Source organism: Salvelinus sp. IW2-2015, linkage group LG23, assembly GCF_002910315.2.
Source record: "Salvelinus sp. IW2-2015 linkage group LG23, ASM291031v2, whole genome shotgun sequence".
Lineage (NCBI taxonomy): Eukaryota > Metazoa > Chordata > Actinopteri > Salmoniformes > Salmonidae > Salvelinus > Salvelinus sp. IW2-2015.
Window position 1 is genome coordinate 43869815 of NC_036863.1, and position 24651 is coordinate 43894465.

The 24651-nt window shown below is 42.2% G+C and overlaps 1 protein-coding gene across 1 annotated transcript in view; it reads left to right on the plus strand.

Moving 5' to 3' along the window:
• LOC111950519 (transcription elongation factor SPT6) overlaps positions 1 to 24651 on the plus strand; it is a 53510-nt gene that overhangs the window by 23957 nt on the left and 4902 nt on the right. The window contains exons 17-35 of the mRNA XM_023968141.3: positions 186 to 381; positions 714 to 856; positions 1088 to 1205; positions 1599 to 1675; positions 1829 to 1964; positions 2170 to 2307; positions 2587 to 2754; positions 2983 to 3110; positions 3322 to 3529; positions 7950 to 8097; positions 9570 to 9712; positions 10017 to 10157; positions 10368 to 10563; positions 11051 to 11196; positions 11339 to 11431; positions 14033 to 14146; positions 14416 to 14540; positions 20968 to 21080; positions 23974 to 24051. Of these exons, the coding sequence (XP_023823909.1) occupies positions 186 to 381; positions 714 to 856; positions 1088 to 1205; positions 1599 to 1675; positions 1829 to 1964; positions 2170 to 2307; positions 2587 to 2754; positions 2983 to 3110; positions 3322 to 3529; positions 7950 to 8097; positions 9570 to 9712; positions 10017 to 10157; positions 10368 to 10563; positions 11051 to 11196; positions 11339 to 11431; positions 14033 to 14146; positions 14416 to 14540; positions 20968 to 21080; positions 23974 to 24051 (2609 nt within the window). The remainder of the gene's footprint in view (positions 1 to 185; positions 382 to 713; positions 857 to 1087; positions 1206 to 1598; positions 1676 to 1828; positions 1965 to 2169; positions 2308 to 2586; positions 2755 to 2982; positions 3111 to 3321; positions 3530 to 7949; positions 8098 to 9569; positions 9713 to 10016; positions 10158 to 10367; positions 10564 to 11050; positions 11197 to 11338; positions 11432 to 14032; positions 14147 to 14415; positions 14541 to 20967; positions 21081 to 23973; positions 24052 to 24651) is intronic.

Below are 24651 nucleotides of genomic sequence, written 5' to 3' on the forward strand. Positions count from 1 at the left end.
GTTAAAGGGTATGGGGAAGACGACCTTTGAGTTAACCCTTGTCTCCTGGAATGGTCAATTGTGCAAAATATTTATTTTGTCTGTTCCGCTGGTTTGTTTTAGAACAAGGCTAAAGGCTTCTGCTCTGTTATTTCATAATAGTTTTTCTCTCTCTCCCATCCTTCCTATCCACCCCCCCCCCCCAGGTTTGCAGGTGACCAGACGTACTTTGATGAGATCAAGCAATTCTATTACAGAGATGAGTTCAGCCACCAGGTGCAGGAGTGGAACAGACAAAGGACCCTGGCCATCGAACGCTCCCTCACACAGTTCCTCTACCCTCAGATGGCCAAGGAACTCAAGAACAAACTCATCGCAGAGGCCAAGGACAACATCATCAAGGTATATACTTGATAGTGTTACAGCACACCTAGCTACATCCAGGACTCAGGATTCCATACACTGTTGAATACCTCAAGAGTTGGCGGAACTTGATCATTGGAGATTCTTTTCATGATATTGTGAATTTCAATTTAGAAGAGCCGATGTTCCAGCACATGTTGTGAATAAACATCCATTTCAAGCTTTAGTGTACATTTTGGTCACAGTGGTGTATTATTCCTCTTCCGGTTCACCTTTGACCCTAGTCGTGTTGCAGGAGGCGGTATAACTGGCTGACGGTGTTGCGGTGTAGTGTAGGTTTGTATACACTGTGATATTGTGTGTCCGTCCAGTCGTGTTGCAGGAGGCTGTATAACTGGCTGAAGGTGGCTCCCTATAGACCAGACCAGCAGGCGGAGGAGGAGGATGATGATCTGATGGATGAGAGTCAAGGAAAAGGCATCAGGGTCCTGGGAGTGGCCTTTGCAGACAGCAGGTACGTGTGTGTGTGTGTGTGTGTGTGTGTGTGTGTGTGTGTGTGTGTGTGTGTGTGTGTGTGTGTGTGTGTGTGTGTGTGTGTGTGTGTGTGTGTGTGTGTGTGTGTGTGTGTTTGCGCAAAAGGGAAGGCGGTGTGTGTGGGCACGTTTTGTTTGTTTGTGGTGTCCTCCAACTTATTGTATACCATATGCATTAATAATAACTGAAAGTTGTAATTCTGTTACCGTAGAGACACGCCGGTGTTCTGTTCTCTGATCAACGGAGAGGGAGAGGTGGTGGACTTCCTCCGTCTGCCTTACTTCCTGAAGAGGAGGAATGCATGGAGGGAGGACGAGAGGGACAAAAAGGTACAACCTATCCTCTCCTCTGTCCACCTCTCATGCCATCTTATCATTTAGCCATGCATTCATAGGAAACATCACTTCGTCAGTGTAGCTGTATCAAAAGATAGTTCACCAAAAGTAAAGAAATACACATTTTCTCACTTTGGAAGCATCATGTATTCCAGGAGATATTGCACTCCACACTTTGGGTTTGTTTATTCAGCTGCTGTCACCAACCTGTCAATCCTTAGATTTTGTCTCATTTTATTTTTTTATTTTTTTGCCTACCTGGTTAAATAAAGGTGAAATAAATAAAATAAAATAAATACATTTTGTTCTACTCAGTCTTTTATTTCATACTTTCATTCATATGATTATTATCATGGAGCGTATTATTGTACTGTTTTGTCTCCTCAGCTCCAGGACATTGAGAACCTAAAGAAGTTCCTGATCAGTAAGAAACCTCACGTGGTGGCTGTTGCCGGGGAGAATAGGTGAGCCTTCTCCAACTACTGACCACAATTGAGAAGAAAAACCTTTCTCTGTATGTGCAGAGAACGCTTAAGAGTTGGTTCTCGTTGGTTTATTCTTGGATACCTACGGTAAAGGGCTTTTTTGGCGTTCTTGTTTGGTGCGTGTGTGTGTAGAGATGCCCACATGATAATGGAGGACATTAAGAGGACAGTGAGTGAGTTGGAGCAGGAGTCTTCTCTACCTGCTGTGGGAGTGGAGCTGGTGGACAACGAACTGGCCATGCTTTACATGAACAGCACGAAGTCTCAGGTACACACCCTCCGTATACGCACGCACACACGCGCACACACACACACACACACACACACGCACACAGTCCACATGAACTGCAAGAAATCAACAAGTCTGTTTTGACACAGCATGAATGCATAGCTACGTACACACACACACATCTGATGACACATCTAACCATACTCATGACTCCTACCTCCCTCCCTATTCTCTCTCGCTCCAGACTGACTTCAGGGACTACCCGCCGCTGCTGCGCCAGGCCGTGTCCATAGCCAGGAAGATCCAGGATCCCATGGTGGAGTACGCTCAGGTCTGCAGCACAGACGAAGACATCCTCTGCCTCAAACTACACCCTCTTCAGGTGAGACACTGAGTGTGTGTGATGTGTCATCAGGACCCATATTCATATAGCCTCAGAGTGGAAGTGCTGATATAGCAATCTTATATGTTGTTTAATTTAGATCATAATTAATAAGATTAAATGGACACGGGGGACCCAATCCTAGATCTGCTTGAATATTGTCAGGGAAAAGTTATCAATACTCAGTGGCCTTTGTGGTATGTTGATTTTATGGTACCCTTTCTTTCCCCTTTCTCCCCTCCCCACCTCTCTCCCTCTCTCCCCTCCCTACCATCTCAGGAGCATGTAGTAAAGGAGGACCTGCTGAATGCTCTGTACTGTGAGTTTATAAACCGGGTCAACGAGGTGGGGGTGGATGTGAACAGGGCCATATCTCACCCCTACACACAGAGCCTGGTCCAGTTCGTCTGTGGCCTCGGACAAAGGAAGGGATCGCACCTGCTCAAGGTCCGTCTTTGTCTCTCGCTCTCTGTGTCTGCCTGCCTGCAGGTTTTGAGTCAGAGCCGTGTTCAGTATATCTACTTGCTCCGTGTCTGTACACGGTCTGTATTGTGTCTCGCCCTCTCCGAAGCGAGTCCTGTGTCATGCTAATGTGTATGTAGTCCTTTGTCCTATGTAAAGGAGCAACATTAGACATTTTTACAGTATTAGTATACCAGCGATGTCTCTCCCCAGATCCTAAAACAGAACAACACTCGTTTGGAGAACAGGACTCAGCTGGTCACCATGTGTCACATGGGCCCCAAGGTCTTCATCAATTGTGCCGGCTTCATCAAGATAGACACCGCCTCGCTTGGAGACAGGTACGTGTGTCTATCTCTCTCTCTCTCTGTGTGTGAAGGGCAAAAAGTTATATTTGGACTGAGTTTTTTTTGCTACCTAGCATGTTCTTCCCCCACTGCGTATTCCTACGAAAAATATGTATTTTAAATTTTTATGTCCAATAATTGACAGTTGTTTTGTATGCTCTTGGTATAATGTTGATTCTAACTCAGTCCCTTTCCACCTCTGCAGTACGGACTCATACATCGAGGTTCTGGACGGGTCCAGGGTGCACCCGGAGACGTATGAGTGGGCCAGGAAGATGGCAGTTGACGCTCTGGAATACGATGAGTCCGCGGAGGACGCCAACCCAGCCGGTGCGCTAGAGGAAATCCTGGAAAACCCGGAGCGACTCAAAGACCTGGACCTGGATGCCTTCGCTGAGGAGCTGGAGAGACAGGTACGGACAGGAGGGTGTGTTGGAGGGGTTGTGTGTGTCTTCCTGTCTTATAGGTTGTTCTTAAATCCCCTGAGAACCTTATTCTCTCCACATATACCGTTTCAATGACCTCTCACCTGTCCAATCCTTGCTGGGTTACGTTTATAAGAACATCATGCCATGTCCTCTCACCTTGTCCTCTCCCCTGCAGGGTTACAAACATTATTTGTATGATATATTCCCCTTGTTATCCATCTTACCTCTGTTCTCTCCTGTAGGGTTATGGTAACAAGGGCATCACACTGTATGATTTACACTCCCCTACATATTTACTTGGACAGTGAAGTTGAAATGTTTAATTTGGCTCTATACTCCAGCATTTTGGATTTGTGATCAAATGTTTTATTTGAGGCGACAGTACAGAATGTCACTTTTTATTTGAGGGCATACATGTATATCTGTTCTACCATTTAGAAATGAAAGCGATTGGTGTATCTAGTCCCCCGCATTTTGAAGGTGTCATAAGTATTTGTTTAATTCACTTATGTTAAAGTAGTCGAAAGTGCGGTCTAAGGCACTGCACCGCAGTGCTTGAGCCGGTTGCGACCGGGAAACCCATGAGGCGATTGGCCCAGGGTCGTTCGGGTTATGGGAGGGTTTGGCCGGCCGAGATGTCCTTGTCCCATCGTGCTCTAGTGACTGCTGTGGCAGGCCGGGCGCAATGCACGCTGACACGGTCGGCAGTTGTACTGTGTTTCCTCCGACACATTGGTGCGGCAGGCTTCCAGGTTAAGCGGGCAGTTTGTCAAGAAGTAGTGCAGCTTGGCAGGGTCGCGTATTTGGAGGACGCATGGCTCTCGACCTTCGCCTCACCCGAGTCCGTATGGGAGTTGCAGCGATGGGACAAGACTGTAACTACCAATTGGATATCACGAAAAAGGGGTAAAAAGTACAACAAATAATAATAAAAACATTTAAAAGTTGTATTTTGTCCCATATTACTAGCCCGAAGTGACTACATCAAGCTTGTGACTCTACAAACTTGTTGGATGCATTTGTAGTTTGTTTTGGTTGTGTTTCAGATTACGTTGTGCCCAATAGAAATGAATGGTAAATAATGTGCCAAAGGCTAGGTAGGAGAAAACTGAGGATGGATGAACAACATTGTAGTTACTCCACAATACTAACCTAAATGACAGAGTGAAAAGAAGGAAGCCTGAATAGAAATATTCCAAAACATGCATCCTGTTTGCGATAAGTCACTAATGTAATACTGCTACAAATGTGGCAAAGATTTAAGGCCAAATATACACTCAAGTTGCTTACCAAGACCACATTCTGAATGGCCTAGTTACAGTTTGGCTTAAATCGTCTTGACAAGACTTGAAAATGAATGAATAATTGAAACATTGAATAATGTGCAAATATTGCACAATCCAGGTGTGCAAAGGTCTTAGAAACGTATCCAGAAAGACTAACATGTATTGACTCAGAAGTGTGAATACTTATATAAATTAGATATTTCTGTATTTCATTTTCAATAACAATAAATGTTWAAAAAAAATATATATATAMAAAAAAAAATCTGAAAACATGTTTTCACTTTGTCATTATGGGGTGTTGTGTGTAGATGGGTGAGGAAAAATATGTATGTAATCCATCTTGAGTTCAGGTTGTAACACAACAAAATGTAGATATACGTCAAGTGGTATGAATACTTTCTGAAGGCACTTTATAAAATAAAATTGGTGTGTTGACAGACAGTTAACACTGGTTAAATCAAAGAGAAACGGGCTGTCAAACTGAGCGACTCATTTAAATGTATTTTGGTTGTGAGCAAACTTTGTACTTTGTCCAACATGTACGTGGGTATACTGTGGGGTCTGAAATTGACACCCTTGATAAAGATGAGCAATATTAACTGCATAAAATTTAGAAATGATATTGGTTTATACTAATACATCAATTAGCATTAAGGTTAGCATGTCTTAGGGGTATGGTCTTTGACCCTCTTTCTCACTCATCCTTATTCACGATTCATTCAGGATTATGCGTAATCATGGTAGCATCCACATTAATGGGCTCCCGACTGGCGCAGTGGTCTAAGGCACTGCATCTCAGTGCTAGAGGCGTGACTATAGACCCTGGTACGATTCCAGGCTGTATCACAACCGGCCGTGATTGGGAGTCTCATAGGGCGGCGCACAATTGGCGCAGCGTCGTCCGGGTTAGGGTTTGGCCGTGGTAGGCCGTCATTGTAAAAAATAATTTGTTCTTAACTGACTTGCCTTAGAAGTGTTTTGAACCATATTCGTATTTATAATAAAAGTGAGGCCAAACTGACACACTACATTATTTGCCATTCTTATTTACCAACTTTGATGTAGTCATTTGCGTGCTAGGATTATGGGACCAAATACTAAAACTTTGGACTACTTTATTAGTAAGAATCTTTAGGGGTGTCAATATTGTTGTCCCCAACCTTTCTGAGAAAAAAAATATACTTAAACAAAATCACTTTCTCTGAGCAATTGCATTAGTATAAAATATAATTTCCCCATTTATTTGAGCATACAATTTAGGTCTGTATTTTAGGGTGTCAATTTCAGAACCCCCTGTATATTTGTTGTCTTAAAGGGAGATTTGTTATGGATTTTGGTTTCTCTATCCATTTCGGGGTTGATTAGGTATGGCACACTGATTGGAGTCACCTCATTAGTCAGGATGTGTTTCACCTGTGCATCAGTTGGAGAGGAGACGTTGGAAAAGCTACACCTCACCTTAGTGGAGATACGATTTACAGCTCCACCACTTTAGTTAACCAAAAGAAGCCTGAGTTTTGTGTTTCCCCCCGTTTATTTTTCTCCATATTGTTTTGCTCTGTTTTACACCCTATCCTAAGTCTGTGTGTTTATTTCCTTTAGTGTCTTTTCAATCTAGTGGGTTCTAAAACCCCCCTCCCTGTTGTTTTTCTAAATTTAAGTGTATACCACCATAGGTATCTTTCAGAACCCCGTTTGAAACCCTTTGTTTTTTTTAGTCTGAGTATCTTTGTTAGTTCCCTTTTCTGTGAGCGACGACATTTTGAGGTTGTCTTTTGGGAACATAAAACTGTCAAAATAAATACATAGGGTCGTGTATGTTATTCTCTTATGTAGGGTTATGGTAACAAGCTCTATATCATTGTATGAGATGTATATGTGTGCTGGGAATTGACAGGGACCTCACGATACAATATTACCACGTAATTTAAGGGCCGATATGTATTGTAGGGTGTCCATCCACTCTGCCTAGAGTGGGTGAAAACACGCTTTGGTGGTGATAGTTTAATTTCCTTATGTTTTAAAATACATTTTAACAAGACAAATATGACTATTCATGTTCTGAATTGTTCAGTGGGGTCTCTCGAACATATCATTAGTATTATATCCAAAAAGTTGGATTTCGTAACCTAATAAATCCGATAATAAGCACAGAGCTCTGTTGACATAGCGATGCAGGTTTCTTGTAACAGCTTTTTTTACGTCTTGTGCTGTCTTCAAAGTTGTTTCCGCGAGTCGCAAAAAGCTAAATTAGCATGACACGAGCCGAATGAAATGTAAAAGCTTGCGGTACACTCAGTGCACTGTTGACATTTCATAGAGATACATTTGTTTTTGTGTCAAATCTTTGGAAAAAGAACAGTAATTTCGAATTAATACGAAAAGCGTATCCTAAAATATGAAAATACTACGTCATGTCTCAATCGATATTCATCTTACCTCTATATATATTTTTTTATGTCCTGCAGATTTGAGAAGATGGCGAGTTCAACGGGAAAGTGAGCCTGTCAGGTAGCCAGTAGCCTTAATCTTTGCACAGAATCCAGCCTAGCTGACGCGATGTCATTTTTATGTTTTTTCTGCCAATTGTTTTTCTCTGGCCTCCATTGATTTAGTCACCCTAATTCTGGACATCCTACAAGGGTAAAAACTCTTACATTTCAAGCAGATTACGATAGAGACATGAGGTTTTCTTAGATGATTATCTACACAATTAACCAATTGGTCAAAATATTTGTTTTTGATTGGACACCCTATGTATTATGTATTGCGATTCCATACTGCGATTTTGTGATTCGATGTTCCAAACATATTGCTCACCATATTTCTGCTGCAGAGGGACAAGAGAGCCATGAGAAAAGTTTTGATCAGTCATGGAAATAGAAGTACTGAAAACAAATCGAGTTTGGTGCCCAGTTCAGCTGACTAGCGCAAAAATAATATTGTGATATTGTCCAAAATAATATTGCGATATATCACCAACAATTATATCCCGATATGTAACTGTATTTATTTTTCCACTCATCACTAATGATATATGTCATTCTCCTCTGTACGGTTATGGTAACAAGCTCTATATCGCTGACATATATTAACCTTTATTCTCCCTTTCCCTGTAGGGTTACGGTAACAAGGGCATAACGCTGTATGATATCCGTGCTGAGTTGAGCTGCAGGTATAAGGACCTGAGAGTTCCCTACAGAGCTCCTAACACCGAGGAGGTGTTTAACCTGCTCACCAAGGAGACACCTGAGACATTCTATATAGGTAACACACACATCTTATACATAGGTAACACACATAAACCCAGCATAAAAAGGACCCTGTCTTTCAAAGATAATTTGTAAAAATCCACAGATTCACAGATCTTCATTGTAAAGGGTTTTAACACAGTTTCCCATGCTTGTTCAGTGAACCATAAACAATTAATGAACATGCACCTGTGGATCGGTCGTTAAGATACTAACAGCTTACAGACGGTAGGCAATTAAGGTCACAGTTACAAAATCTTAGGACACTAAAGAGGCCTTTCTACTGACTCTGAAAAACACCAAAAGAAAGATGCGCAGGGTCCCTGCTCATCTGCGTGAACGTGCCTTAGGCATGCTGGAAGGAGGCGTGAGGACTGCAGATGTGGCCAGGGCAATAAATTGCAATGTCCGTACTGTGAGATGCCTAAAACAGAGCTACAGGGAGACAGGACGGACAGGATCAGTGCTCAGACTGGCCGCAATAGGCTCAGAGAGGCTGGACTGAGGGCTTGTAGGCCTGTTGTAAGGCAGGTCCTCACCAGACATCACCGGCAACAACGTCGCCTATGGGCACAAACCCACCGTCGCTGGACCAGACAGGACCGGCAAAAGTGCTCTTTACTAACAAGTCGCGGTTTTGTCTCACCAGGGGTGATGGTCGGATTCGCGTTTATCGTTGAAGGAATGAGCGTTACACCGAGGCCTGTACTCTGGAGCGGGATTGATTTGGAGGTGGAGGGTCCGTCATGGTCTGGGGCGTTGTGTCACAGCATCATCGGACTGAGCTTGTTGTCATTGCAGGCAATCTCAACACTATGCGTTACAGGGAAGACATCCTCCTCCCTCATGTGGTACCCTTCCTGCAGGCTCATCCTGACATGACCCTCCAGCATGACAATGCCACCAGCCATACTGCTCGTTCTGTGTGTGATTTCCTGCAAGACAGGAATGTCAGTGTTCTGCCATGGCCAACGAAGAGCCCAGATCTCAATTCCATTGAGCACGTCTGGGACCTGTTGGATCGGAGGGTGAGGACTAGGGCTATTCCCCACCGAGATATGTCCGGTAACTTGCAGGTGCCTTGGTGGAAGAGTGGGGTAACATCTCACAGCAAGAACTGGCAAATCTGGTGCAGTCCATGAGGAGGAGATGCACTGCACTACTTAATGCAGCTGGTGGCCACACCAGATACTGACTGTTACTTTTGATTTTCACCCCCCTTTGTTCAGGGACACATTATTCCATTTCTGTTAGACACAAGTCTGTGGAACTTGTTCAGTTTATGTCTCAGTTGTTGAATCTTGTTATGTTCATACAAATATTTACACATGTTAAGTTCACTGAAAATAAACGCAGTTGACAGTGAGAGGACGTTTCTTTTTTTTGCCGAGTTTACATACACACACCTTTACATTCTATGTAACTAACACAAATACTGCTCACATACTCACGACCTTGTCTCTCCTCTCCCTCCCCGTTCATCTCCAGGTAAGCTGATCACCAGTGTCGTGACAGGCATTGCTCACCGGCGCCCACAAGGGGAGAGTTATGACCAGGCCATCAGGAACGACTCTACCGGGCTGTGGCAGTGCCCCTTCTGTCAACAGGACAACTTCCCTGAACTCAGCGAGGTGAGAGACCCTCAGCCCATGGCTTCTGACCTTAAGCCTCGCGCTCATTTCCCTCATTACCCATTGATGACTTTAAATGGTGGTTTTGGAAATAAAAGATTTGGACACTTTAGAGGAAACTTCTGTTCTATGTTTTGGTTTGTGTTCTTCTTATTATTCTTCTTCCTCTCTCTCCCCGCCCTTTCCCCAAATCTTCCTATTGCTGTCTGTCTTTCTTTTCTTTCTCCTCTATCTGTTTTTCTCTCGCTCGCTCCCTTCCTCCTTCTCTCTCCCTTCCTGTCTCCTCTTCCCCTCTCTCTGCTAGGTGTGGAACCATTTTGACAGTGGATCGTGTCCAGGCCAGGCCATCGGCGTGAGGTCTCGAATGGACAACGGTGTCCAGGGCTTCATCCCCACCAAGTTCCTCAGTGACAAGGTGGTCAAGCATCCTGAGGAGAGGGTCAAGGTGAGACACAGCTGCACATTCACACGCTATCTCTCTCTTTCTCACACACACACACACACACCGTCCAGCACTAACACATCTGAATCAAGTAATCATGCAGGTCTTGTAGCTCTCTAGGACTTGGGTTAGAGAAATCTTCTACAGTTGTTTCCAGGAGTTAGTTGAGTTCCTGTACAAGTGTTCACCCGTCTCCCCTCCTCCCTCTCCCAGGTGGGTATGACAGTACACTGTCGCATCATGAAGATTGACATTGAGAAGTTCAACGTGGACCTGACGTGTCGTACGTCTGACCTGATGGATAAGAACAACGAGTGGAAGCTTCCTAAGGACACCTACTACGACTTTGACGCAGAGACAGAAGACACTAAGGCAGAGGAGGAACTCAAGAAGAAGCAACAGAGAACCAGTAGGTATACACGACGAGTAAACAATAGTATACAGAGAATAAACTGTCAGAGCCAGTTAGGGCTGGCACAATGACCGTGTAACAGTGTAATCGACGGTTATGGATGAAGACTGTCATGAAAATAACATAATGACTTAAAACACTTTTTATGTGGGTAGAACAGCTGACTGAAGATGGGTCGGCCGGGCATCCGTTTCTGGTGTAACATGGACTCTACAGTAACATGGGCATTAAACTTTTTTGCACCTTGCTGAAACAAGCAAGGTTTTGTAGCAAACAAGTCTTTGGTTGCCTAGGCAATGACCCCCTCCTTGCAGCACATGCAGGAATGGAGAAGAGGAGAAAGTGTGCATTAAAAAACTAAAAATGATTTTTTTTTTTTTACATTTATTTGAACTTAACCTTACTCGTCCCTTTCTCACTTTCCTCTCCTTCCTCTGTCTGTCTTTCCACCCTCTTTCCTGCTCCCTTTTCTCCCGCTCCCTAGCCTATATAAAACGTGTGATCGCCCATCCATCGTTTCACAACATCAACTTCAAGCAGGCTGAGAAGATGATGGAGTCCATGGACCAGGGAGATGTTGTAATCAGGCCCAGCAGCAAGGGAGAAAACCACCTCACTGTCACATGGAAGGTATGGAGGGAGAGGGGGAAAGGGAGGAGTGCTTTCAATGAGTGTATTGACAGAGGCTTGTAATATATGTAATGTTCATTCATGGACCACCAGGTTGGTTAGTTGATTGATTATTGTTTTGGGATGCTAATTCTTGTTGTAGGTGGCTGATGGTATCTACCAGCATGTGGATGTGAGAGAGGAGGGCAAGGAGAACGCCTTCAGCCTGGGACACACACTCTGGATCTACACAGAGGTACCTCAGTGGCACGCGCGCAAAGTGTGTACGTGCGTGCATTATTCACATGCTTAAAGAGATCCGACCAAATTCACATAGAAAAGTGAGTTATAGGTCTGTCATTCAAAGCAAGTTTGATACGCGGAAGATCCTTTCTATGTGCGGTATTTCTATGCTTCCTGTCCATCCGTTTTTCTTTATTTTTTCGTCTTTTTACTTTAGGTTTTGTATATCAGCTTCGAACTGCTGAAAATACGATATCTCTAGTTTTTTTTAAATATATTTCACATTGGATTATAGTAAGATGATTCTCTACTACACTATACATTGCTTTTTGTCACGTAAATAGTAATTAGGCAAACATTTAAAAAGTTTAGCAACAAAGGCAATATAGGGGTAAGGAAGTGAATTCACCATGCATTTTCTGTATTCAGGGTTCACACAGATATCGTTTTAAACCTTGTTTTACTATTGATAGTTACAGCTGATTTYGGGATTGTATATCAGTTTGTTGACCTTAAATATAAGTCATCTGATTTATTCATTTCCATTTTTGAATTGTTTAATAAAACTTTTCGCTGCCTGCTCCTGATATCAGAGCATAAAAACTACAATCTGTCTCCTGAATTAGCCTAGTGCGCATGTGCGCCCAGCTGGCGCCAAACTTCATATATACTGCACTATAAAACTCCTTTGTTAGTTATACAATCATGTAACTTAGAAATTCGCCGGAAAGTAACTAGTCTTGGAACTGTGACAATGGGGAGCCTCTCCCCGCTTGGCACGATGAGATACAGTACCTTCAGAAAGTATTCATACCCTTTGACTTATTCCACATGTTGTGTTACAGCCCGAATTCCAAACGGATTAAATAAAACAAAATCTCACTGATCTACACACAATACTTGCCATAGATTTTCAAAACTGTAAACCGGCCACTCAGGAACATTCAGTCTTCTTGGTAACCAGTATAGATTTGGCCTTGTGTTTTAGGTTATTGTCCTGCTGAAAGGTGAATTCATTTCCCGGTCTCTGGTGGAAGGCAGACTGAACCAGGTTTTCCTCTCGGATCTTGCCTGTGCTTACCTCCTTTCCGTTTATTTTTTATCCTGAGAAACTCCCCAGTACTTAACGATTACAAGCATATCCATAACATGATGCAGCCACCACTATGCTTGAAAATATGGAGTGGTACTCTGTGGATTTTCCCCAAACATAACACTTTGTAGTCAAGACAAAACGGGAATTGCTTTGCCACATTTTTTCAGTATTTCTTTAGTGCCTTGTTGCAAACCGGATGCATGTTTTGGAATATTTTTATTCTGTACAGGCTTCTTCCTTTTCACTCTGTCAATTAGGTTAGTATTGTAGAGTAACTACAATGTTGTTGAATGCAAAATTAATGCATTCAGAGGCCTCCGGAGTGGCGCGGCGGTCTAGCGCACTGCATCACTACAGACCCGGGTTCGATCCCAGGCTGTGTCACAACCGGCCATGATTGGGAGTCCCATAGGGCTTCGCACAATTGGTCCAGCGTCGTCCGGGGGGGGGCTTAACTTGGCTCATCGCACTCTCGTGGCGGGCCGGGCGCCTGCAGGCTGACTTCGGTCGTCAGTTGAATGGTGTTTCCTCCGACACATTGGTGCGGCTGGGTTCCGGGTTAAGTGGGCGGGTGTTAAGAAGCACAGTTTGGCGGTCATGTTTCGGAGGACACATGACGAGATTTTCGGCTCCCGAAACACATGGACTCGGGAGTTCCAGCAATGAGATAAGATTTAAAAAAGGGGGTAAAATAAAAAATAAAAATGAATGCATTCAAACTGAAGAAATGCTCAACCGAAATGAATCAGAGAGGTGCGGGAGGCTGCCTTAATTAATATCCACGTCATCAACGCCCGGGGAGCAGTTCTTGTTGGGGGTTAACTGCCTTGCTTTCTCAAATTTGTTGATAAAATCGGACTTTATTAATATAACGAGTAATCCAGGAATGTTATGGGTTAATTGACCAGAGAAAACTAGCAAAACTAGCAACTCTACAGATCGCAATGGCTAAATGAATTCCAGACACTATGGGTCCGCGGAGCTCCTCCTCGCCACTCTATGGCAGAATGTTTTCTATATATTTAGCCTTTAAAGGGATAGTTCACCCAAAATGCAAAATTACATATTGGTTTCCTTACCCTGTAAGCAGTCTATGGACAAGCTATGACAGCAATCCATAAATGCTTCCACATGCTAATGTTTTAGCATTTGAAWTCACATTCAAGTCATGGGACCGAGATTAGCATTTTTAGCGCATCATGTTCAAATCATCTATAAGTGATTTTGCTGAGCTTCACAGTMAATTTTAGGCCATACAAAGTTGATTTACTGTTTAAGGGATTATAATTTTTTTATGCAAGGCAAGCGAGCAAAACAAAATGTATGTATGAAAAAAGTCTAAGCAATTTAGACATTTTGTAAAATACCAAACGACCTCAGTACAACACCTAGTGACCTTAGACTTTAGATATAATGGTGTTGGAATGATAGTCACAGGGCCATTTGGGTCAACTGTCCATTTTTAATTGTGTTTTGAATCTCAAACAAATATTTATTTATTTGTCTCTCTTTCTGTAGGAGTTTGAGGATCTTGATGAGATCACAGCTCGTTATATTCAGCCAATGGCAGCATTTGCTCGCGACCTCCTGGGACATAAGTACTTCCAGGACTGTAACGGAGGGGACAAGAAGGTATGGTGGTGTGAATATTGTCATAACCACAGGAAGTGGCACAGAGTATTCGTGTTTATTTTGATCAACCTCAAGTATCTCACAGAGTATTTGTTTTACAAAGACTTACAAAGAAACTAACCTCCTTTCTGTCTATAAAACATGTTTAATCTCTCCAGTGACAATTGTTTAGTTCTATTGTTCTCTATTTATAGAGCTACATATCTTTTTATTCATTCACTCATCTTTTCTGACCCTCTTTCTTTCTCTTCCTCCCTTGGTCTGTGTAGAAAATGGAGGAGTTGTTGATTAGGTGTAAAAAGGAAAAGCCTGCGTTCATCCCCTATTTTGTCTCAGCCTGTAAAGACCTGCCAGGGAAGTTCATACTGGGGTACCAACCTCGCGGAAAACCACGGTGAGTTACCATGACTACAGCTAACTAACCCTAACCATGCTGAGTTACCATGACTACACTTAACTAACCCAAACCACGGTGAGTAACCATGACTACAGATAACCCAAACCACTGAGTTACCATGACTACAGCTAACTAACCCTAAACCCTGTACCCTTATCCAGCCAGAGGTGATATGATCCTGAAGTAGCCTCAAAGCACTTCATGATGACCGAAGTGAGTGCTATGGGGCGATAGTAATTTAGTTCAGTTACCTTTGCTTTCTTGGTTACAGGAACAATCGTGGCCATCTTGAAGCATGTAGGGACAGCAGGGAGAGATTGAATATGTCCGCTGGTCTGCACGTGCTCTGATGACATGGCTAGGGATGCCGTCTGGGCCGGCAGCTTTGCGAGATTTAACACGCTTAAATGTCTTACTCACGTCGGCCATGGAGAAGGAGAGCCCACAGTCCTTGGTAGCGGGACGCGTCAGTGGCACCCTCAGAGGGCGAAGGTATTTAGCTTGTCTTCGGTAGCGTTTTCCTCTAATTTGCTTTGTTAAAATCCCCAGCTACAATAAATGCCTCGGGACATGTGGTTTCCAGTTTGCATAAATTCCAGTGAAGTTCTTTGAGTGCTGTCGTGGTATCGGCTTGAGGGGGAATATACACGGCTGTGACTAACCGAAAATAATTATCTTGGGAGGTAATACATTTGATTGGGGTATTCTAGGTCGGGTGAACAAAAGGACTTGAGTTCCTGTATGTTATCACAATCACACCATGAGTAGTTAATCATGAAACATACACCCCCGCCCTTCTTCTTCCCGGAGAGATAATTATTCCTGTCTGTGTGATGAACTGAGAACCCAACTGGCTGTACGGACTCAGGCAGTGTATCCCCAAAGGAGCCATGTTTCCGTGAAACAGAGTATTTTAGAATCCCTGATGTCTTCCTGGAAGGAAATCCAGAGACTGAACAATAGCGAGTAATATACTCGGAAGCGGTGGGTGGTGTGCGCGCCTCCTGAGTCGGACTAGAAGTCCACTCCGAATACCTCTTCTCCGCCGGCTGGGTTTTGGATCAGTCTCTGGAATCAGTTCAATTGCCCTGGGGGGTACGAACAAAGGATCCGTTTCGGAAAAGTGATATTCCTGATGGTAATGCTGATGAGTTACCGCCGCTCTGATATCCAAAAGTAGTTCCCGGCTGTATGTAATAACACAACAAAAAATCTGGGCTAATAATGTGAGAAATAACACACCCCAAATTATTACGTAATCACTCCTGCGTTGTCTTGGCTGTCTGCTTAGGGTCGTTGTCCTCTTGGAAGGTGAACCTTCGCCCCAGTCAGGTCCTGAGCGCTCTGGAGAAGGTTTTCATCAAGGATCTCTCTGTACTTTGCTCTCTTCATCTTTGCCTCGATCTTGACTAGTCTCCCAGCCTTTTACAGAGGAGTGGCTTCCGTCTGGCCACTCTACTGTAAAGGCCTGATTGGTGGAGTGCTGATTGGTGGAGTGCTGGTTGTCCTTCTGGAAAGGATGAAATAACACATATGGAATCATGTAGTAACCAAAAAACTGTTAAACAAATCAAAACAGAAATGTCTCTTTTTTAGGACCCTGTCTTTCAAAGATCATTTGTAAAAATCCAAATAACTTCACAGATCTTCACTGTAAAGGGACAGATGAGACAAAAATGTTAATATGTCCCTTGAAGGGGTGGGAGGTTACCGTGGTTACGTGACTCGAGAGCTTGACTAATAGCTGCGTTGTCTAGCAGTTGAAACTCAAACATTGAAAAACAATGTTTTTGGACAAAACAATGTAAATAGCCAAGAAACACAGGGATAAAATCTCACTAAAGTAAACATTTGTTTCAAGAAAATTAGCTATTTATGTGCACAGTCCCTAGCCAGGCTGTGTTGCAGCTGGAGGTAGAATAGGTTATAGGATTTGTAGTTTATTTTAATTTGTGCGATTAATTTACCAGCTATGTAACTTTGCTATAAATGTGATCGAACTTCAATATTTTTTATTTACAAATGCGAGTGATACTGGCATTGTGGAGCCCTGATCATCTGACAACGTGGCTGGTGAAATGGGCGTCTTGTCCGCCAATGCAAAAATCGACCCGCAATTGTCAGGTGTTAATTTTACGCCCCGTATTATTATTATTATTCGTCATTTAGGCCTACAGTGAACATATGTTTTGCATAACTCACAACCTATACTATACTTGTGAGAAACAAGTTTTTGTTTATTTAATTCCATTTGAGTTGTCAATTTATTAGTCTTTTGTTTGAAACGCTGCTGTCAATGTTGAGTAAGGACGTGCAACTGATTATGCATATAAGTAGGACTAGTCTACATCTGCACGTAGGCCTATATACAGTTGAAGTCGGAAGTTTACATACACCTTAGCCAAATACATTTAAACTCAGTTTTTCACAATTCCTGACATTTAATCCTAGTAAATATTCTTTGTTTTAGGTCAGTTAGGATCACCACTTTATTTTAAGAATGTGAAATAATAAGAATAATAGTAGAGAGAACGATTTATTTCAGCTTTTATTTCTTTCATCACATTCCCAGTGGGTCAGAAGTTTACATACACACAATTAGTATTTGGTAACATTGCCTTTACTTTTTTTAAACTTGGGTCAAATGTTTCGGGTAGCCTTCCACAAGCTTCCCACAATAAGTTGGGTGAATTTTGGCCCATTCCTCCTGACAGAGCTGGTGTAACTGAGTCAGGTTTGTAGGCCTCCTTGCTCACACACGCTTTTTCAGTTCTGCCCACAAATGTTCTATAGGATTGGGGTCAGGGCTTTGTGATGGCCACTCCAGTACCTTGACTTTGTTGTCCTTAAGCCATTTTGCCACAAGTTTGGAAGTATGCTTGGGGTCATTGTCCATTTGGAAGACCCATTTGCGAGTAAGTTTCAACTTCCTGACTGATTTCTTGAGATGTTTCTTCAATATATCCACAACATTTTCCTCCCTCGTGAAGCCATCTATTTTGTGATTTGCGCCAGTCCCTCACAACATGATGCTGCCACTCCCGTGCTTCACGGTTGGGATGGTGTTCTTTGGCTTGCAAGCCTCCCCCTTTTTCCTCCAAACATAACAATGGTCATTATGGCCAAACAGTTCTATTTTTCTTTCATCAGACCAGAGGACATTTCTCAAAAAAAGTACGATCTTGTCCCCATGTGCAGTTGCAAACCGTAGTCTGGCTTTTTTATGGCGGTTTTGGAGCAGTGGCTTCTTCCTTGCTGAGCGGCCTTTCAGGTTATGTTGATATAGGACTCGTTTTACTATGGATATAGATACTTTTGTACCTGTTTCCTCCAGCATCTTCACAAAGTCCTTTGCTGTTCCGGGATTGATATATACTTTTCGCACCAAAGTACGTTCATCTCTAGGAGACAGAACGCGTCTCCTTCCTGAGCAGTATGACGGCTGCGTCGTCCCATGGTGTTTATACTTGCGTACTATTGTTTGTACAGATGAACGTGGTACCTTCAGGCGTTTGGAAATTGCTCCCAAGGATGAACCAGACTTGTGGAGGTCTACATTTTTATTTTTTCTGAGGTCTTGGCTGATTTCTTTTGATTTTCCCATGATGTCAAGCAAAGAGGCACTGAGTTTGAAGGTCGGCCTTGAAATACATCCATAGGTACACCTCCTATTGACTCAAATTATGTCAATTAGCCTATCAGAAGCTTAGAAAGCCATGACATAATTTTCTGGAATTTTCCAAGCTGTTTAAAGGCACAGTCAACTTAGTGTATGTAAACTTCTGACCCACTGGATTTGTGATAGTGAATTATAAGTGAAATAATCTGTCTGTAAACAATATTTGGAAAAATTACATCTGTCGTGCACAAAGTAGATGTCCTAACCGACTTGCCACAAGAAATTTGTGGAGTGGTTGAACAACGAGTTTTAATGACTCCAACATAAGTGTATGTAAACTTCCGACTTCAACTGTATGTGCCCATTTGGGGATGTCTGATACTATTTCTGATTGTCTTAACTCACCACCACTAATGAGCAGTGGAGCTTCCCAAAGTAATTTTTCTTCACCTCAAACGGCAAGTGAAGTAAGTTTGTTTTCAGATAGTTCCTCAAATTATTTTAACAATATTTCCAGTTCTCTCCCTTTCGATAACCACTTCATACGAAAGGGGAAAATGTAATGCTCTGATCCAGAGGAAACGTTATAAAATACCTGATTACTTCTTATCCCTTGTACAAATAGCCTACAGCTGTGTCTGTTCCGAGTTCACTGGCCAGGCGAACTCTGAGAGCCCAGAATATTTTACACAATGTTTCAAGTTTGCTAGCGCGAGTTTCGGCGACCCAGTTGATAGTTGATGCAATATATCAAGTTTGTGGCTACGCATGGCCTGCCTGCAAATGTGATTTATAGGATATTTATTTTTATCAGGATATTTTCTACCTGCAGGCTGCAATGCTTTAATGTTTTGGCTTTATGTGGGCTATTTTTACATAGTTGGCAATGGCATTAAGTTACATTTAGATTTATATTGAATGTAGATTAACCAAAGACTATTATAAATWAAATTAAACTGTTCCACGAAAATGTGCATATGAAAATCCTAACTGTCACTCAGATGGGTAGAAATGGTAAGATAAATTGGCACTCCAAATTGAAAAGGTTGTAGCCTATTACTGGCAAATTCAGACGCATAATGGCAGAATCTGTGAAGGCCAGCAGCAGCAAGAGGATGGTCGGGAACAGGTTATTCTTCTTCTGGTTAGTCTCTCTCGRTCTCTGGCTCATTTGTGTGTCTTAATTATTTCATCAAAAGTTCAGTACATATAGCCTAGTTGATTTGATTAATACACATAGGGTGTGTCTATATATGTAAAAATACGCATTTGAAAATTACGACCAATCGATTGGAAAAGACTATTCTTGGTTGACCAATTTGTTTTTTTAGTTGGGGACAGCCCTAGTAGAAATGCAGGAAATTAGCTTTAGATGTCCCAATGCCTTCCTTATTTTTGGACAATATGTTAAATTAATGTCAATAGAAAATGGAGCTTTCAATAGATTTTATCTTTTTAAATTAGGAACTAAATAGGGTGTCCACCCACTCTGCCCAAATTGTAGGGTGTCCACCCGGTCTGCCCAGAGTGGGTGAAAACGCACTTTGGTGATGAAATTTCACTTCCTTATAAAATCGATTTTACCAAGACAAATATGATTGTTCATGTTCTGAATTGTTCAGTGTGGTCTTTCTCTAACATATCATTAACATTATATGCAAAAAGTCCGATTTTGTAACCTAATACATCCGATAATAAGCACTGAGCTCTGTTGACAGAGCGGTGTGCTTTTTCGCAATGACTTTTGATGATGTGGTCATCTGCAAAGTTGTTTCTGTGGGTCACAAAAAGCTGAATTAACATGACACAAACTGAATTAAATGTAAAAGACTTTGAAAATTAAAAAGCTTGCAGTACGCTCAGTGCTCCGTTGACATTTCAGTGATGCGTGTTTTGTGAGAAATCTTGAAAAAATAGCAGGAATTTTGCATTAATATGAAAAGCATATACTRAAATATAAAAATACTACTTGTCTTAACATTTATCTTAACTCTATATTGTTTTATGTCCTGTGGATTCGACAAAGATGACAAGTTCAACTCGGAAAGTGGGCCTGTCACGTAGCCTTCATTCAGCCTGTCACGTAGCCTTCATTCAGCCTGTCACGTAGCCTTCATTCAACCTGTCAGGTAGCCTTCATTCAGCCTGTCAGGTAGCCTTCATTCAGCCTGTCAGGTAGCCTTCATTCAGCCTGTCAGGTAGCCTTCATTCAGCCTGTCAGGGTAGCTTCATTCAGCTGTCAGGTAGCCTTCATTCAGCCTGTCAGGGTAGCCTTCCTTCAGCCTGTCAGGTAGCTTTCATTGCGCCTGTCAGGTAGCCTTCATTAGCCTGTCAGGTAGCCTTCATTCAGCCTGTCAGGTAGCCTTCATTCAGCCTGTCAGGTAGCCTTCATTCAGGCCTGTCAGGTAGCCTTCATTCAGCCTGTCAGGTAGCCTTCATTGGCAGCCTGTCCAGGTAGCCTTCATTCATTCTGTCAGGTAGGCTTGATGCTGTGTGCAATTCTTCTTATGTTTGTCCACTTTTTTTTTCTCTGGCCTCTCATTTTGGCCGTCGTGCAAAGGTAAAAACTCAAACTTTTGAACTGATTATGATAGAGACATGAAGTTTGGACCATTGGTTTTCTTAGGGGATTATCTACACAATTAACATTATTTTACTCATTGGTCAAAATATGCGTTTTGATTGGACACCCTTAACCAAACTCTAAACCTTTTAACCATTACAGTTTGAAGCAGCTGACTGTTCTGAGTGAGGTGATGTGTTGTATCTGAATCTGTCTTGTTGTCCTCTGCTCTGTCTCTACAGTGTTGAGTTTGTGACCATCAGTCCTGACGGGTTCCGCTACCGCTCCCAGATGTTCCCCACAGTTAACGGACTGTTCCGCTGGTTCAAAGACCACTTCCAGGAACCGGTACCAGGTATGAGCGTCGTTCCACGAGTAGAATACATTTTGGGTAGCGTAACTTGATTTWAAAAAATAATTTAAACAAATAATTTCACCTAATGTTAACATTCTGTCATGTTTTCCCATCTCAAGGGTTTTAAATGAAATAAAATACTATAGAAAGTGCTAGGGTTGGGCCGTATCCAGATTTTCATATTGTCATACCGTCCTACTCATCACGGGATTTACGGTATTAGCGTTTTAGTACACAAGGGGGGGTAAACCGCAAAAAAAATGAAATATTACCAGAATGCTAACAAAATTAGCACAAGTAATAGCGCATTTCCATGAAGGCTGCTAGTTAAATATGCTAACAAGTGCAAAAAAAAATAAACTAATTGCAAAGACAGGCAATCCAGCTAATAAAGTTACAGAAGTATAGGTAGTAGCTACCGAATGTCATTTTTGGTGAATTTGGACATTTTACATGCGAATGTGAACGAGAGACAATGTGCCAATGACCAAGTTTTGATGCATGGAAGAAGAGCACTGGCTCTGAAGCAGCATGTGTACACACTGTATCTGTGTTGAGTCGCTAGGGCAACGGGCCTGCCAGCTCTGCTTGGAGAAGAGGGGGGAGGAGCAGACTGAGGGTCTGAGAATGGAAAGGAGATACATCTAAAATAGCAGTGGCAGCTGTACAGATTACTCATTCAAAGCGCTATGACTTCTCAAACACGCAGAAAKCTAAAACAATATGATGCTCCATCTCATTAATTCAGCCACTTACTTAGCCAACTAGGAAGTTAAACCAAATACACAGCTGGACTCACCAGTTCCTGCTTTCTCCCACTGTTCTATTTATAAACAAACGCATGACTGGCTCAACTGTTCTGGGGAACTACAGTTAGCTTCATAATGTAAAATAATGTGACCAGTGAAATGAAGAACGCAGTCTGCTTTATCTCCTAACATATAGCACAAGTTGACTGCAGGTATTAACTTAAGTACCTACTGTTAGGTTCTAAATATCAGAGTAAGAACTTGACGGACACTGAAAGTTTAAACCAAGTTTATTCATCCCAAAGGATCGAACAGCTGAACCGACAAAGTCGTGGTTCCACCAGTGGTGGTATACATACCCCAATTTGGGTGGAGTCTCCTCCTCCTTGCTAAACATTGCATCTCTATTGCTAGGCAGGAAACTAAGTGATACGGGCAATAAACTGTTCCTTCTCCCTTAACGTGACCTGACCTCGACCCCCTTCATCACGATCCACGGCTCTCTCCCCTTATCAGTGCCTGCCACGTGATCGTTTTCCGTACGCTCAGTACATTCCAAGCTTAATTGCACCCACCATATACCTTCCTCCTACAGATAACCATTAAGAGGCTAATGATACATTTTACCAGTTTCAAATCTGAAAATGAGAGAGTTGGACAGCAAAATCAGAGAATTGGAGAGGGAAGMTTTTTTGCATAACCCAGAAGTACACAAGGAATTATTAAAAGCTCAGTAATATTAAGCTGATCCACCCCTTTAAAAAAAAAAAACATTTTTTAAAGCTCTGTATGAAGAACTTTCCACCTCAAAGGCTGCAAACAGCTTAACGAGGCTGAAACAGTCTATGATCAAGGTGGAAAACCTGGTAAATTGCTGGCCTGGCACATTAAGTTAAATGCAGACAGAGCCATTAATGCAGTTCATGATTTACAAGGACAATTATCAATGGATCCTGTAGAAATAAACCAAACATTTGTGGATATGATAGTATCCACAAATGGGGCGGCAGGTAGCCTAGTGGTTAGAGCGTTGGGCCAGTAACCAAAAGGTTGCAGGATCGAATCCCTGAGTTGACAAGGTAAAAATATGTCGTTCTGCCCCTGAACAAGGCAGTTCCCCAGTAGGCCGTCATTGTAATAAGAATTTGTTCTTAACTGACTTGCCTAGTTAAATAAAGGTTAAATTAACAATAATAATAATAATTGCTTCCTGCTACAACACACTTTACAACTCAATTTTTACAATGAGATGCCGCACATTGACAACTCAAGTCGCTCTGAAAAAAGGGCCTTCTGATTAGTCTTCTTACCTAATGAAGGCCTATAGCCGACATAACAAAACAATACCTTTACATTCAATATTGTTTAGATAATCAAATAGTTGAATTGAAACTTAAATAATTCCCAGAATCGAATATAGGCTGCAAAAATGTATTCATTTAGTAGGCTACTCAAACTTGACATGGTCTAAATGAACGAAATTCTGAATTCATGTAATTATTAACTGATAATAAACCGAATTAGCCTATCATAAACAAATACCTGTTTGCACTTTAAGCTGACTGTGTATCAATCTACTGGGTTGTTGTCCTTGTCCACAACGACTCTGAAATCCTTCCAAACCAAACAGGGATTTCACCTGTTTCCACGRTGGTGTATTTCATAACCTTTTTATTTCTACAGTTAGGCCTATGTTAGACATTTTCGCGTGAGCTATCCTAGCCAGGAAAAGTACACTTGGAGGTGGGGGGGTGAAACAAGTTTCAGCACCACGTTAAAAAAATGGACAGTTCCTTGATCCACTGCTTGCGTGGCTGGTAGCCTATATCTCTGGAATTCGCATCAAAACAAGGTCCTGGGTTTGTAAAAAAATGAGCCGACCCGCAGGTTGAAAGAATATTTTCATTTGCGGGTCAACCGTGGGGAATAGTGGGTATCCGACCCGATGCAGGGCGCTCTCACATACACCGCCCCTCTCCCGCTGTAGCGTCAGCGTCTCTACCTCGCACAGGCTAGGCTCAGGTTAAAAACACACGTATTTCGAATATTTTCATGATACTATTTTAATAGTGTCATTATTTCAAATGCCCATCTCTACTTTATTGTGCTATTTTGGATTTTATTGGTTGTATTTTTGTCTTCAGGCATCACCCCCAGCAGTAGTAGTCGAACACGGACACCTGCCTCTGTCAACGCTACACCAGCTAACATCAACATCGCAGGTCAGTCAGTCACACACACACACACACACACACACACACACACACACACACACCAGAAATGTTGAATTTGAAAATCTATTTTTTTTTGTGTTCTATCCAAACAAAGATAACCTATAGAGTAGAGGTCGACCGATTAATCGGAATGGCCGGTATAATTAGTGCCGATTTCAAGTTTTCATAACAATCGGTCATCTGCATTTTTGGACATCGATCATGGCCGATTACATTGCACTCCACGAGGAGACTGCGTGGCAGGCTTGACTACCTGTTATGCGAGTGCAGCAAGGAGCCACGGTATGGTGCTAGCTAGCATTAAACGTATCTTATATAAAACAGTCAATCTTAACATAATCACTAGTTAACTACACATGGTTGATGATATTACTAGTTTATCTAGCTTGTCCTGCGTTGCATATAATCGATGCGGTGCCTGTTAATTTATCATTGAATCATAGCCTACTTCGCCAAACGGGTGATTTAACAAGCGCATTCGTGAAAAAAGCACTGTCATTGCACCAATGTGTACCTAACCATAAACATCAACGCCTTTCTTAAAATCAATACACAAGTATTAATTTTTAAACCTGCATATTTAGTTAA